This window comes from Paramacrobiotus metropolitanus, unplaced genomic scaffold (genome assembly GCF_019649055.1).
Source record: "Paramacrobiotus metropolitanus isolate TYO unplaced genomic scaffold, Prichtersi_v1.0 Parri_scaffold0000058, whole genome shotgun sequence".
In the NCBI taxonomy this organism is placed as follows: domain Eukaryota; kingdom Metazoa; phylum Tardigrada; class Eutardigrada; order Parachela; family Macrobiotidae; genus Paramacrobiotus; species Paramacrobiotus metropolitanus.
The window spans coordinates 29,657-43,633 of NW_026570278.1; the positions used below are offsets into that span (position 1 = coordinate 29,657).

The 13,977-nt window shown below is 48.8% G+C and overlaps 1 protein-coding gene across 1 annotated transcript; it reads left to right on the top strand.

Annotated features, from left to right (window-relative positions):
• The first annotated feature begins 99 nt into the window (after positions 1-99).
• Positions 100-8,072, top strand: LOC129592997 (transmembrane protease serine 9-like). The gene is made up of 12 exons (XM_055489177.1): positions 100-263; positions 329-490; positions 555-687; positions 756-1,164; positions 1,585-1,664; positions 1,721-1,891; positions 2,392-2,447; positions 3,401-3,544; positions 3,771-3,903; positions 4,013-4,427; positions 4,556-4,635; positions 7,727-8,072. Exons 1-12 carry the CDS (start codon positions 215-217, stop codon positions 7,899-7,901), a joined length of 2,007 nt encoding a protein of 668 aa, XP_055345152.1. The 5' UTR covers positions 100-214; the 3' UTR covers positions 7,902-8,072.
• Positions 8,073-13,977: the final 5,905 nt, after the last annotated feature.

Genomic DNA, 13,977 nt, shown 5'->3' on the forward strand with positions numbered 1-13,977 from the left:
ACACAGCTACGTCGTTTGATAATGTGACTGAGTGGCAAGCAGTGTGGTTGATGGGAATCAGTTTAAGCCGCTTGATTCGTATCTAGTATGAAGACGTAAAATCTGTACATAAAGCGTCTGGATAAAGCCGGCAGTTGCGGTGTCGCCTTAAACGATTGCTTTCTCCTATTCAACAGTTACATTTGCCATTTCAGTGCATGTACGTTAGCAAACCATGGCGCGAACGTTTAGGATAGTTTCCCTGTTAGGACTGTTGTGTCTGGGTAATCTACACTTCCCCACGAATTCGCCGTAACGAACGGTTTACTAAGGGAATTCCTTGTTGTAGTCGGTGCGAACGATTACGCGGATTACAGCTGGCAGCCGCATAACACATACGGCGTTATCCCCAACCAGGCCACCGGACCACCCGCTACCGCGCCACCGGCACCGGTCAGCGCACCACCGTCACCTACGCAACCCAGTGCCACCGGCGCGCCCATACCTAAAGGTCACTACAATGCGGCTAAAAGTGCTTTAAAACAGTTCAACTAAGACAGATTGCTTTCCAATAGAACCCGAAGATTACGCGGTGAAACCCGGGGAGTTCCCGTTCATGGTCAGTCTCCGCGGGGATTACGGGCATTTTTGCGGCGGGGTCCTCCTGACGCCCACGCATGTCCTGACCGCCGCCCGCTGCTTCGCAAAGTCCGTCCGTCTGTTATTACCTTTTTAACCGTTAAACACTGTTTGAAACGTGAATTCTCGGTTGCTAGATTCGCGACTCAATGGAACAACCAGCTAACCGCGACGACCGGTATCATTTACCAGCCGGAGGTCTCACCGGCCAACACGGTGGGCATCCAGCGCGTCATCTATCACGCTGATTTCAACGAGTACGACAATAACATCGCTATTCTCAAACTGGCCAACTCCACCACCGGGACACTCCCAGGATCCACGCGGTCGCTCGGATGGGGCGGTCAGGCAGTAGTTGGGCAGGCGCTGACCGCTGTGGGGTGGGGCATCACCGGGCCCCAGGACTACCCGATGCCCAGTGTGCCGTACCAGCTGTACAAGACGCAGTTGCGTCTGGCCAAACCGGAGGAGTGCAGCAGCGCCGAGGGCTTCGGGCGCGGTATCGGGAAGCTGTGCGCTGTCAGCCACAACCTCACCGTCTGCAAAGTGAGTTTCTTAGGCTTCTTAGTTTAGCGCTTTCTTAGGTATTCTTAATATAACAATTAATATCATTTATTATTGTCTGTATTTACGGTATAACCTATAACATGTGTAAATGCCTAAATTAATGATTAGTATTTTCATTCTCTCAATTTTGGAATATTTATATTTGCTGTTCTTATAAGCAGTATTATACCTATTACAGTTCATTCGGAAATTTTTGCCTAGGAACTGAAAACAAGGGGTTTAGCTTATACAGAGCCTTACAGAGAATAAGAGTCCTTCGGCTCTGTGCATTCACGTACTGTACATACATTCAGGTTTAAATTTTAAAACCAGTGTACAGCAGAAGTACAGCAGTTATAGTGCGCAAACAACATCTGGGTTAATACTGCCACTAATCCTAACGCTGCGAATTTGGTCTAGAATGATGTCGGCGGCCCACTGGTTGACGTAAGCCAGCCCAAACCCAAGATTGTCGGCTTAGTAAGCCACGCAATTCGAGGGTAAAATGGCCATGGTAATTCTTATCTGAGAGACGCTGATAAACAATCTTCTGCAGATGTCCGGTTCCCGGTCCCGTGGTGTTGACAGAGGTACGACACTTTGCGGATTGGATCAACGGCGCCGTGGAGGCCGCCGATACTCCACAGAAACCTTTTGCACAGGGCAAATGTCTGGGTGATTGTGGACAAACCGCGGCGAAAAAGCAGACATATATGATCGACTTTTAGCCGACAAAAAGCTGTTTTTTTCTTTGCTGTTCTCTTTTTCTTATGCACGCCTTTTACTTTATGTGTACTATACGACCAATGCAACACTAATAATATGTAAAAGCGAAGATTGCTTGGGTGAGACGCAGCTGACAAACTGACAAATTCCCAACAACAAGTATCAAGTGCACTGCTGTCCCGTGGACGATGATTTAATTACACGAAGTAGCAGGATACTGGAGTTAAGCTCGTGCTGTACTTGACCGTCAATGAAATGTACACACCACTCCAACAGATTTGCATCGAAAACGAACTGCAGAATGATATTTCTCAGCGCTTAATAAAAGAAACATTAAGGTCAGTAAAGCAAAACACAAATTTCTTTAACGGGAACAGAAAAACGCAGGCGTGGTCACGTTACATATTAAGATAATAAAAACAATTTGAAAAGTTTAAAAAGCAACCAAAATCTGATGCACATGTATTTGCATTGAATTTTGCACCATAATATTGAATACAGTTATGGCCGATATGCTGCCGAAATGATCAAGAACAGTGGACATCGTCTGGTAAATGGTGACTGAACAAAAATTGGTGGGTGCAGTAAGGGAAGATTTAACGGCAGAGCGGAAATTACCGTTGGAATAATCGTAGTGCAGCGGCCCAGTATCCAAGTCCATTATGAGCTACCGGTAAATTTACGCAAGACTATTCACCGGGCTTCGACGAGTACACGGTTCGTAGTGACGGCTGACGTTAGTAGGCTAAAGACTACACTCGCATATCCGCTCTTTCTTCTACAAATCAGATATCATCGTGGTTGTCGAACCCTGACGACAAATACCCGCAGTTTTCCGGCACTGACGGAAGCTGAACGGTGATGGTATCAGCGGCCAAGCCGTCCGCTGCAAGATCACGTGCAGGAACAGCGTGCTACCCTTCCGGGTCGCAGTTCAGGCGTATCCGGTCGCTACAGACGTCATTATACCGGCATCGATGATTTACGTATCCGGACTAGCAAAAGTCCACACTAAACAGCGATGCTTGTCCATCGGCCGCTACGCAGAAGGCCGTTGCAGTACGGAAATGCACGTTAAAGCAGCTCGTCTGAGCCGAAGGAGGACCGGCCGGTTGTGCTCGCTGTGTATCTGTTGAATAATTTTTATTGGTTTATACCAGCGCAGGCTGATTGTTCGATGAAGTAGGTACTGCCTTGATCTGCCTAGTTCCTATTAGACGCCGTATAAACTTCTGTTAGATCTGGGCGAAGAACCGCGCCAAGCCGAGACAGCGGGCGGACGGCTTAGACGCCGTATAAACTTCTGTTAGATCTGGGCGAAGAATCCAGAATGCGTTTTATACCAACGATCTTGCTGTGCGGCTGTTTACTGCCGTTAACAGCCGGTAGGTTGTAGACTTGTAGTCCTAGATTAGTAAACGAGCTAATAACTGCAAGTATTAGTGTGGACTATAATATAAATATAGACTATAACTGCGTCTGCATCAAGTGAACCAGCTGAGCTTTACAGAGAAGATTATTCCAGTCGACTATCCGGGCAACAGCGACGCGGCAGCCGACAGCCGTAGTGTGGATGCCTTTGCCGAGGATCCCGAGGACACGGTCGCCAACAGTCAGTCGGATTCTCTGGGTCAGGTTTCTGCGCGGATAATAAGTAAGCGACAACTTGTACCGCGGTTACCTGATCCCATTGGGGTAGCGCGCCATATTATCGTGAATGGCGCGAGTGAGGATTTTACAGAGTTCTCGGATTTCTAAAACGGGCTTTTGATGCCTTACCCAGCAGTCAGGCATTAAAATTTCTTGGTGGTATTTGACCCCTGGATCGAGTTTACAACATCTAAAGCGAATTGCTATCGATTTTGGATGAATGTTTTCAGATGGCGTCGATGCTGAGGACGGTTTCAACTTTATCGTCAGTATACGCCACAACAGCAATCACGTGTGCGGGGGTTCGCTGCTGCCGGATCTCCGGTCGGTCATCACAGCCGCGCACTGCGTCCACGAGCGATAGTACGAGCGAAACTTGTCTGAATGCATGAATCACATTAAGTAATTTTCGTATATATTTATCAAGATGGACAAGAAAAACCTAGCAAAATCGTGCTTGCATTTTTTACAGTGGCGATCGCGTACCAGCACGGGACCTTACGGTCGCCGTGGGCATCCGCCGCCGCACCAACGTGCCACGCTCCAACATCATCGCCGTGCGGCAGGCCGTGGTGCAACCCGATTACCACCGGCAACGCATTCGCAACGACATCGCTATCCTGCGCTTGAGTGGCGGCGCCGCCGGCAAGGACAACGTCTCCAGCGTGAAACTTCCGCCGGCCAATCGGGAACCGGACGTCGAAACGGTCCTGCACACCGCCGGCTGGGGGCAGACGCGCGAAGGACCGTACGGGTTAGCGTCGGACCAGTTGCTGCAGACTATGTTGAAAGTGGTGGATCGCAGGGTGTGCCAGCGGGCGCTGAATGCCGGCAAGATCCCACCAAGTCAGATCTGCACGGAGAACGCCGAATCAGGCACTTGTAATGTACGCTGTAGCCGGCCGAGTTGCACAGCATATCAAGCCCCTGCATATCATATATGAATACATATGGTGCCGTAGTTTTTAGCAGTTTGCCGAATTCCGAATTTTACTAACGCCTTTCGGTTGCGTAGGGCGACAGCGGTGGACCCTTGGTGAACCGAAGAAGTGACGGGGATTACTTGGTCGGAATAACCAGCTACGGAGTCACAGGGTAAAGTTACACAGTGTGCATTAGATAAAAACGGTTTGCGAGTGAAAAGGCGTCAAGAAGGTCCTGCTAAACCGAAAAACCTTAGTTATAATCTGTGGAGTTTATGAGCTGAAATTCATAAGCAAAGTTTTTTCTTAATAAAAACGATCTTTTTGAAAACGTTGTTGCGCTTGGGAATTAAGCGACGTGGGTGACCCATTTAAGTAACGTTTAGCGACCGAAATATGAGAAAAATCGAATTAATGAAGAAACAGCGCTTCTCTGTTCGAATCCGATGCTGCATGGCAATGTGAAGCGCTCTCTGACTGTGTTCCTCTTGAACACTGTTTATTATACCAATTGAGCCAACACGAATCGCGACATACTTACGTACATCGAATTTTACCCTTTACATACTTACATCGAAGCTCGAAAGAGGCCTGATTGGCTGGGCTTCGATGTAAGTCCATTTTCGCTCGAAGTCTGTCGCGGGGCGTTGACGAAAACCGTTACACAGATAGGCGTACCTTGTAACGGGTCTAAGCGACGCCCAGTTACTTACAAACTTCGTGTTTCTGCGATTTTGATTGGCTGGTCAACATTTTGAGTTAGATCGAGACTGCCTACCGCCAATAGCAAAGTCCGAAATCACGTGGATTTTCTCCATACTTTTTGCTGCCGGTGCAGTTAACAGCAAGAAACACAGTAAAACAACGCGTTCTTCTGTTTTTTTATTTTCCAAGTTCTTCTATGCTTTTTTATTACTTTTATTTTCAGTTTAATTATTAAAATGGGGATTTAAAGTGGTAAATGCTGATACCTTTATGTCCATAGCAGGGAAGCCTGCATTTCTGGGATTCCAGAGAAAAATCGTTTATTTTACAGTACAAAACGTTTTTACAGTTTAGCCCGACGAGTTCTTACGTTTTGGATTTTTTCTTAACATCAGCTTTGAATATTGTCGAGATGCGTATTACAATTCGCTAGGAAGGCCAAAACGTGCTTAATACCTGTTTGGCCTTCTTTGATGATTTGTGATAATCTCGACATCGATTGTTGGCGCCGTATCGCAGGAAACCCTGCCTGCTGGCTATCCAGCTGTAGCTAATGTTGGCTGCCTTCTATAGTTCAGCGATTGTTCTGCTTTAACACCTGTAAGGGCGGGACGCCCCGCCCTCCTGAGTAGCTATTCGCTGTTTCTGGGGATTTCCACCCCGCACATTGCTGCGCTGTTTTGACGGATCTGCAGCACAGTTGCACTGGCTGCAGGATCCTTCCTCATTAGTCTGGTGTTGCTGCGCCACGGTGCGCATTAGATTCGGCAATAAAGCCTCATCCGGGTTCACCGCTGTTCGCTGTCGAGGATACGCGTGGCGGCCCCGCGTTATACACCCGACTGCCACTATTCTTACTGAATAGCCTTGCACAGTAAGCCGGATAAATGTTTTTATTTGAAATTGATGGGATAAGGTTTTAATTGGCTTGATGTATTTTAGTCAGTTTTTAATTTTGGCCTGTGTTGTATGGCTATAAATGTACTTATTAGACTATACTGTTGCACAGAGGGTTCCCGCTTCGATCTGGCTACCCAGCAATACAATTATGTATTATGTTAGCCGCGTAATTCTAACTCTATGTAGTTAAAAATTAAAGTATTCTATAATAAGCATTTTTTGGCGCTCTTTGTGATCGCGGGTTATGAATTTGTAGCAATATTCTTTGTATAGAAATGCTGTGCTGGAACATAAAATGTCAGCGCAGCATCTATTAAAGTGTGTGCGTCTTGGCTGTTTTGCGCACGCGGTCGGGTTTAGCCTTTACGGACATGCACGAAAGATGTGCAAACGGGCGCGGTTTTGCATTCTTTGTATGTAAATGCACGGTAAAAATCGATGTAAGTAAGTCCCTGATGCGCCTGTGCGCAATGACTATGTTGCTTTGAATAATAAATTTAAATTTCTGAACCGCGGACCGACTGACAGATTTTCACATTTCATGTCACCACCGCCACTCGCGCCTAAAAGTTAGACGCCGACACCGAGGAACTTCCTGCGGAAGCTTTCCGACACGTTCAGAAAGCATGGGGTACTCCTACTACTCTGCATATATTTTCACGACTGACCGCACTACGAACATCGCAGGAGGAAGTGGCACATTTGAAGGCGGTATCAGTTTCGGAATCAGGCGTGTGGATCCATGCATTACCGGGAGCATGTCTCGGTAACCTATTGGATGACAACGCTTTTCGCATTAGCGTTGCGCTACGTCAGGGAGCGCCGATCGTTACTCCACACGTGTGCGTTTGTGGTGGGTTGGTCGACGAGTTAGGCCGGCATGGACTTCGCTGTAAGCGGTCTGCCGGAAGACTACCACGACATGACGGAATCAGCGCGGAATTTGCTCGAGGCTTGAAGTCAGCCGGTTTCCCTTCTAGAATGGAACCAAAAGGTCTGTCTGTGAAGGATAAGAAAAGGCCGGACGTGATCACACTAATACCGTGGGCGCGCGGGAAAACCGCTGGCCATAGACGTTACCTGCGTGGACACGCTGGCGGTCTCGTATATCGACCGCACTTCCGTGAACGCCGGCGCAGCAGCCGAACTGGCTGAAAGGAAGAAACTAGCGAAACACGCTTGGTCCCGGCTTGGATGCAAACAAGATACGATTTCGTTGCTGCAGCCTTCGAAATTTACGGACCTTATGGAGATGGTACTAAAAAATTATTGGAAACGGTAAACGGTTGGAAACGGTATAGCGACTTCAACTGACCAAAAGCGGGCGAAATAGTTTTTTAAACAGCGAATATCTATGCAAATACAACGGGGAAACGCGATTTGTGTAATGGGTACGATCCCCGATCAGGATAGCATAGAGGAAGTGTTTCTTTTGTAAATGCCGTTTTGCTCTGGTGCATAGTTTGTACTCGTACCATGATACTTATTAAAGGTTAAGATTAAGTTTACACATTTTTGGTCACACAGTATACGTTCTGATGAACACAGAATCACTGGGTAACAATGCACGCAAGCAACAATATGTGGTGGAAATTGGATTACTGTGCTTAATTGTAAGCCGTTTGTTGGCAACGGGGTTGACTGGGTTCGTTGTGTAGGTGTCGTCGGGGGACAGCGGACGCTTTCACCAAGGTCAGCTACTTTACGGAGTGGATCCAGCGGCGTAGCGGATGGCGAAACACCTACCGGAAGTACGGCCGCACCCCGGACCAAGCGACGCACAACCCTTCGTCGACGGACGACCCCAGCACCGGTGGAAGACGATGTGGATGAGGAAGAGGTGGTAGAGAACGAGGAAGATGAGGAAAGTAGCGACTGCGAATGCGGTGAACTGGAGGACTGTTACCGCAGCGGCGCGAGAGTGATCTGCGATCTGCCCAGTAGACTGGAGGAATGTTACGCAGAGCGGCTGCCGTGTGATACGCCGTACGGTGAACTGCCGTGTCAAGTACGGTTCGCCACCGTCCGCTGTACTCTACGATCACCGTATTCCTCGTTGGCTCGCCTGGCTCGGATTCCTTTTATCCCTCGGTAGAGAGCTATTAAAACGGTTTCTGTCACGGAGACGCGAGATATTGTGTCAAAGTCTGAACTGCTTTTAATTAAGGATTGTCAGTTCTGATTGCACGGAATAAATCGACTGGAATATAAAGACTACCAAGATTTTGGGGAAGGTCCACAATATTTTTGACTCAGCAATTAAAACCGACCGTTCTCATTCTGATTACGAGCTGCAACTGTTCGTTTTATTAGGGAATTTTAGATTTCACATGGTTCAGGCTCCGTCCACTAGAAACTACTGCGTCACATAAACAGTACGTTACCAGATTGAACAGCGTTTAAAATGCTTGTACGGATGCTCACTTGCAGTGACGTACAGCTGAAAAATAAATTGAGTCGAGAGTGCCGAGAGCGTGACCAACCTGCTCTCGGGGAGGCGGTTAGAGCACATAAAAAAGATCCACAGGCAGCATGCGCTGGCTTGTCGCTCAGCCGTATGGCTGAGCCGTTGCACAGATCCACGCAAGGCAGATAGTTTTTACGCGTCAGCCAACGACGTTAGGTTACGGCGCCTTACGTCGCGAACGGACGTAAATCGACCCGTAACGCCAACTTCTACCCGCACGTCGAACTGGACGGAACTTGTTTTGTGAAATCTAAAATTCGCTATTATACCGAAATTACAGTACGATAGTTCTCATTGTACCTATAAATGTCGACTATCTGCAGACCACCACAACTCCGCGAAAGCAGCAACAATGCCGGACAAAACATTTCTTTAAATGAATAAGAAAGCCGTTATAGGTATCCCTGTAGGCAATGAGGCCCGCGCATTGCTGCTACCATGGATATTGCTTTTTGTGCACTAATCAGGTCTACGTAAAGATCTTAGTACAGTTAATTCTGTGTAGGTCGTTTATGAAACTGGCACGCTATCATTGCGGTCTGTTGCGTTCGAATCTGGCCATATTATCATTTTTTGTTGGCTAAGGCTATTTTGCCGCACTTTTCTACAGTGCGTCAAAATAGCCTTTTGCTATTTTGCCGCACACTGCGTTAAAATAGCCCTTAGCTATTTTGCCGCAGTATGGTAGGCAAAATAGCCATTTGCTATTTTGCCGCACACTGCGTTAAAATAGCCCTTAGCTATTTTGCCGCAGTATGGTAGGCAAAATAGCCATTTGCTATTTTGCCGCACGCTGCGTTTAAACAGCCTTTAGCTATTTTGCCACACTATGGTCTAATTTGCGACAGTAAAGGGTACGAAATGCACTGCCAAATAAAGTCACATTTTCTCCTGGATTTGGTCGATTGCCGTAAGCCGACCTTGACTTGTATCGCTGGAATTCGTAAAAGCACGTCCTTGGGAAGGTTCTTTTACCACGGAGACCGAATACTGGACATGAAGCTAGTCGAGGGCGGACGGCTCCCGATGAGTGCATATTCGGAAACGGGTTGTGTGACAACAATTTCTATTTGGTATCAGATCAGCGGCATAAAGCCCATTCAAAGAAAAGTCTGCCCCAGTCAACAAATAACGAAAATTGTCCACCGCCGAATATACGTTTCTTTCGATTTCGGCAAAAAAGACAGCCCAAGTGGTCACGAGAAATTTCGTCGTCGGACATTTCGCCACAGGTATTTCGTCGCAGAAGCTAACTTGTTTTGAGACAACTCGATTTGCTGCCGTTTTGTTGTGTGACATTTGAGCGCGCGACGTTGGCGAAGTCGAAAATTATAAACTAGTTTATGCCACCGAACAGCCATATGGATATTGGCCCCAAGAACGAGTTGCCCTTAGACGCGATGTTTGTAAAAGCAATTATCACGCGACGACCTGTCGCGCAGCCAAAAATCGCTAGCCGCATAAACAATAACAACGCGTCGCCAGTCGCGTATGAAAGCGTGGATGCGCACAGCCGGCCTGTGGACCTATGGATCACGCCATTCATAAAGCGCCTCCATATGTGATGGCGATTGTACATAATGTGAACAAAAAAACAACAAACTACTGGCTACCCAGACAATGCACGATCGCGACACCGTAGGCTTCTCACTGGAAGTTTCGACAACAGCCAGTATACATAACAAAATGCCTGCGCCGATTTACACTAATAAAAATGATCGAATTTAAACGTTAAAAAAACATCCAAATCGTTAGTGCCACTCATGGCCTTCGGACGTGCAGGCAATGTACCAAAAACGGCTGCTGCATTTCCGCGGACTACAGCTAGGCTTAATCGCTGTCTCAAAAAAGCGGTAGATCGCGGTTCCCCGGTAACTTCACGGATCTTTCTGCCAACGAAACGCATCAGTTCGGCAAAAGGCGCTCCTGGAAGTTATTAGATTCCATAAACTCGTCAATGGAATCCCCTTTTCGGACACGGTCATCCGCGTCGTCGGTGTCCATGCGTCCGCCGTTGGCAGTTTCTCCAGTCGGAGGAATCCAAGACGAGGCAGTTAACTGCTTGGCTTCTTCACCGGTATTCGCAGACGAGGCGGCTAATTTCTTCGCATCTTCAGCGGCTAGTTTCTCCGCTTCTTCCGTTTACAAACCTTCCCATCTCGCCCAGTGTTTGCTCTCCTTGCTGGAGTCATACTGCGGAATGTCGACAGGGCAATCGGCGCAGTCGTTCAGCACCGTCCAGTGCTTTTCATGTGGGATGCTCCAGTCAGCCACCAAGGTATCCCTGGTGTTCCATGTGGTGGCATCATTTTTTCCGACGGGGAAGTTCCTTCGCTGAAGGCGATGTAGCATTGCTTCGGTGAATGTCGGCGCGGGCAACTTCAACGAAGCAATGCAATCGTGGTGTTAATAGAGCCCCGGGCGACGTGCATGGCCCGCGTGCAGAAGTCTTCGTAGGCGGTCGCGCGCTTCGCTACATCGGCGTCCATCAACGCTGTATGCGCTGTTACCCAGTTCCGGATCGTGAAGTCCGCTGCGCGTTGAGGCAGGTACGAGCCGTCCCGCGGACGCTTCACACGGGAATGATCCAAAGCAAACGGGTAACCGTTCATCTGGCTTTCCATCCAGGTCTGAGGGCCGATGTACCATTGTGCGACGTTTGGCCGTACTGCTCTGGGTTTAGGAGATTTGACGGAATGGATCTCGTGCAGCAGGTCGCACATCGCCTGTTCGGAGAATAATCCAGCGGTTGGCCGGCGATATGTGCCATCTTCGGCAACCCGCATAACGCGGCCCTGCAGATCCTGCTGTTTCAGCGGATTCAGTGCAGCCTCCACAGGGGGAGATTCCTCCATTGCTGGAGCATTCGGTTGTCCGTCAGCAATGGGCTGCTCCAGGTCGGAGGCAATCAGACTCCAAATACGGAGGGTGATCAGCCAGTTCCGGGAACCGGTCACGTGCATCCTGCAGAAACTGGTCGACGGCTTTGGGCCGAGCAAGCCAAGCCCGCAGGCGATCATGACCGGACTTGACTCCGGATCCCGTAGCCACAATGGCGTCCCGCATGTCGGCTGGAATTGTCTCCAGGGTAGCGAAATAAACGTCATCAAAGCCTGCATGAATGCAGAAATATTCTGGAATTGTCCAGTGCTGCGGTAAATTTGGTGCATCTGATATCGGCAGGCACCTCAAAGATAAATTTCGCTAGCCATGTTAATGGAAGAAGCGATAACGGCTAGCAGTAAAGAAAGAAGCTTTTTGCACACGTAACTTTAAATTTTTAAAGTGAAAAATTGGAAGAAACCGATAGACTTTGCCGGTGCATCATCTGCAATGACAACATTGGCGGAGTGATACGGGCGTTAAAGACTCACCATGACCTGAACTGGGTCGACGGTAGACCATCGTCATCCGCCCCTCCGCAACCAGAACGGAAGGTAAATCGACGCCGGAAGACTCAACCAGTAGCCACCCAATGGCTGAGCAACCTAAGCTCACAGCCATCCGACCTGGAGAGTTAGGAAGAAGCGAGTCGACCGATCCAACCGACGGATACGGCCGACCAAGGTGCACCGACCTCAGAGCTTGTAAACGGTAACGTGCCACCGACCACAAAAGTCGGAGATGGTAACATACCAGAGGTCGACCTTGAAAGTGGAACAGCAATAGAGTACGAGGACTACGACTCGGATGGTTTGGACGTACAAAGTTCGAGTGATTCACCGGATACGGACTCAGATAATGAACCTTTGGAAGAATCCGAAGAGGATGACGACGAAAAATTCCACCCGTGAGTTCGACACTGCAGGTCGGATAAACCGCGGAACGACGACTTGGATGACTCGTCCGAGGAAGACAAAGAACCGACCTACGACGTCAGGCTAACTACAGCTCATGGTCGACCCTCCTCCGGAACAGACCGGACAGAAAAAGGCAGTCAACCCTGAACGACAAGCGAAACTTGACCAACTTAAAATTTAAAGGGAATTCGGAGGAGGCCAACCGGAGGATGACGATCTCCGACCTCCAACGATAGTAGTCCAGCAGTTGTCAACGGAACAACCCACCTCAGTTAACTTGGCTGACGAACAGAAGTCGGAGCAACCGCGCCCACGGAAGGTCCGGATTTCAAAAGTCAAGCCAGTCCAAGAGTTAAACCTGGTCAACAAACACCCAGAAGTTTACCATTTGTCGCTGGACCCATTCATTGACGCTAAGCCGCTGGACCGACAAATGGTCTTTAACAGCGAAAGAGTCTCTCTTCCACCATACTCAACGTGCTCTATCAAGGTACGGACGGCCAAACCAATGGTCCCTTTGAGACGCATTTACTTCTATATTTTACGGCGGAAAAACCGGCCTTATCGGCCAATTGAAGCCAAAGTCGAGATCCGACCTCAGATAGACACGGCCTGGATAAACATCCAGAATACGACCCATGAACCGGAGATAGGGAAGAGGGGCGTAAAACTTGGCCACATGCAGTACAGCGACATATACGAACCCGACATCGACAACGAGCATGTCATCTGGGAACTCCCACTTGAAATAGCCAAGACATGGCCGATTAAGCCGGAGCCCAGACCATCGCCGAAATTTGAAATTTTCGAGGCGACAGGAGCTCGAGCTCAACGGTAAAGGTGAACTCCTACCTCGGGCGATAACTCAAGTACACGTCGTCATGGATATAGCAGTTTCCACCGGACAGAAACTCATGTACCTTGGTGGATCCGACCCCCAACGAGACGGAGTCGAGGTGATGGATGGCGTAACCAAATATGACGGGAAACGATTCACCGCCATGGCAGCCAACCATGCTCACCGTGAGGTCACCTTACGAAAGGGTGCACCCAAGGGTAGAGTCGAACCATTCGCAATGATGACAGACAGTCAGAGAATCGACGAAGCGAGAATACGCTCAGCTCAAGTAGAGGAGGAAGACGCGAAATCCCTGGAGGAGCGACGGAAAATCATCGACTCCATGAACTTCGGCAAAAACCTGACCGATGAGCAACTGGCCAAACTGAAGGGAGTTGCCTGGGAATACCGGACACTCTGCCCGACCTCGAAGAAACCATACGGAGATGTCAAAGGTGTAACACACACCATCGACGTCCAAGGAGCACACCCAATTAAGATGAACCCCACCAGAACAAGCTGGAAAGGACGGGAATTCATCTAGAAACATGTGCAGGAGATGCTCGACCAAGAAGTCATCGAACCTTCATCGGCTGCATGGAGCTTCCTCGTCGTCTTAGCCGCGAAACGGAACGGAGACGGCACGGTTGGAACTCGCTCCTGCATCAACTACATAAAGTTGAATGCAGTAAAGAAGAAAAATAATTACCCACTACCGAACCCGGACGAGCTACTGGACCAGTGCACCGGAATGGAGTACTACGGTAAAGTAGACGGTCAGTCCGGTTTCTGGCAAATTCCCAT

Excerpts from the sequence above, each read along its gene's own strand:
- LOC129592997 (XM_055489177.1), top strand. The coding sequence starts at position 215 with ATGGCGCGAACGTTTAGGATAGTTTCCCTGTTAGGACTGTTGTGTCTG. Across the intron at positions 3,904-4,012 it reads CACTGCGTCCACGAGCGATA|TGGCGATCGCGTACCAGCAC; the intron begins GTACGAGCGAAA and ends CATTTTTTACAG. Across the intron at positions 4,636-7,726 it reads ACCAGCTACGGAGTCACAGG|GTGTCGTCGGGGGACAGCGG; the intron begins GTAAAGTTACAC and ends TTCGTTGTGTAG.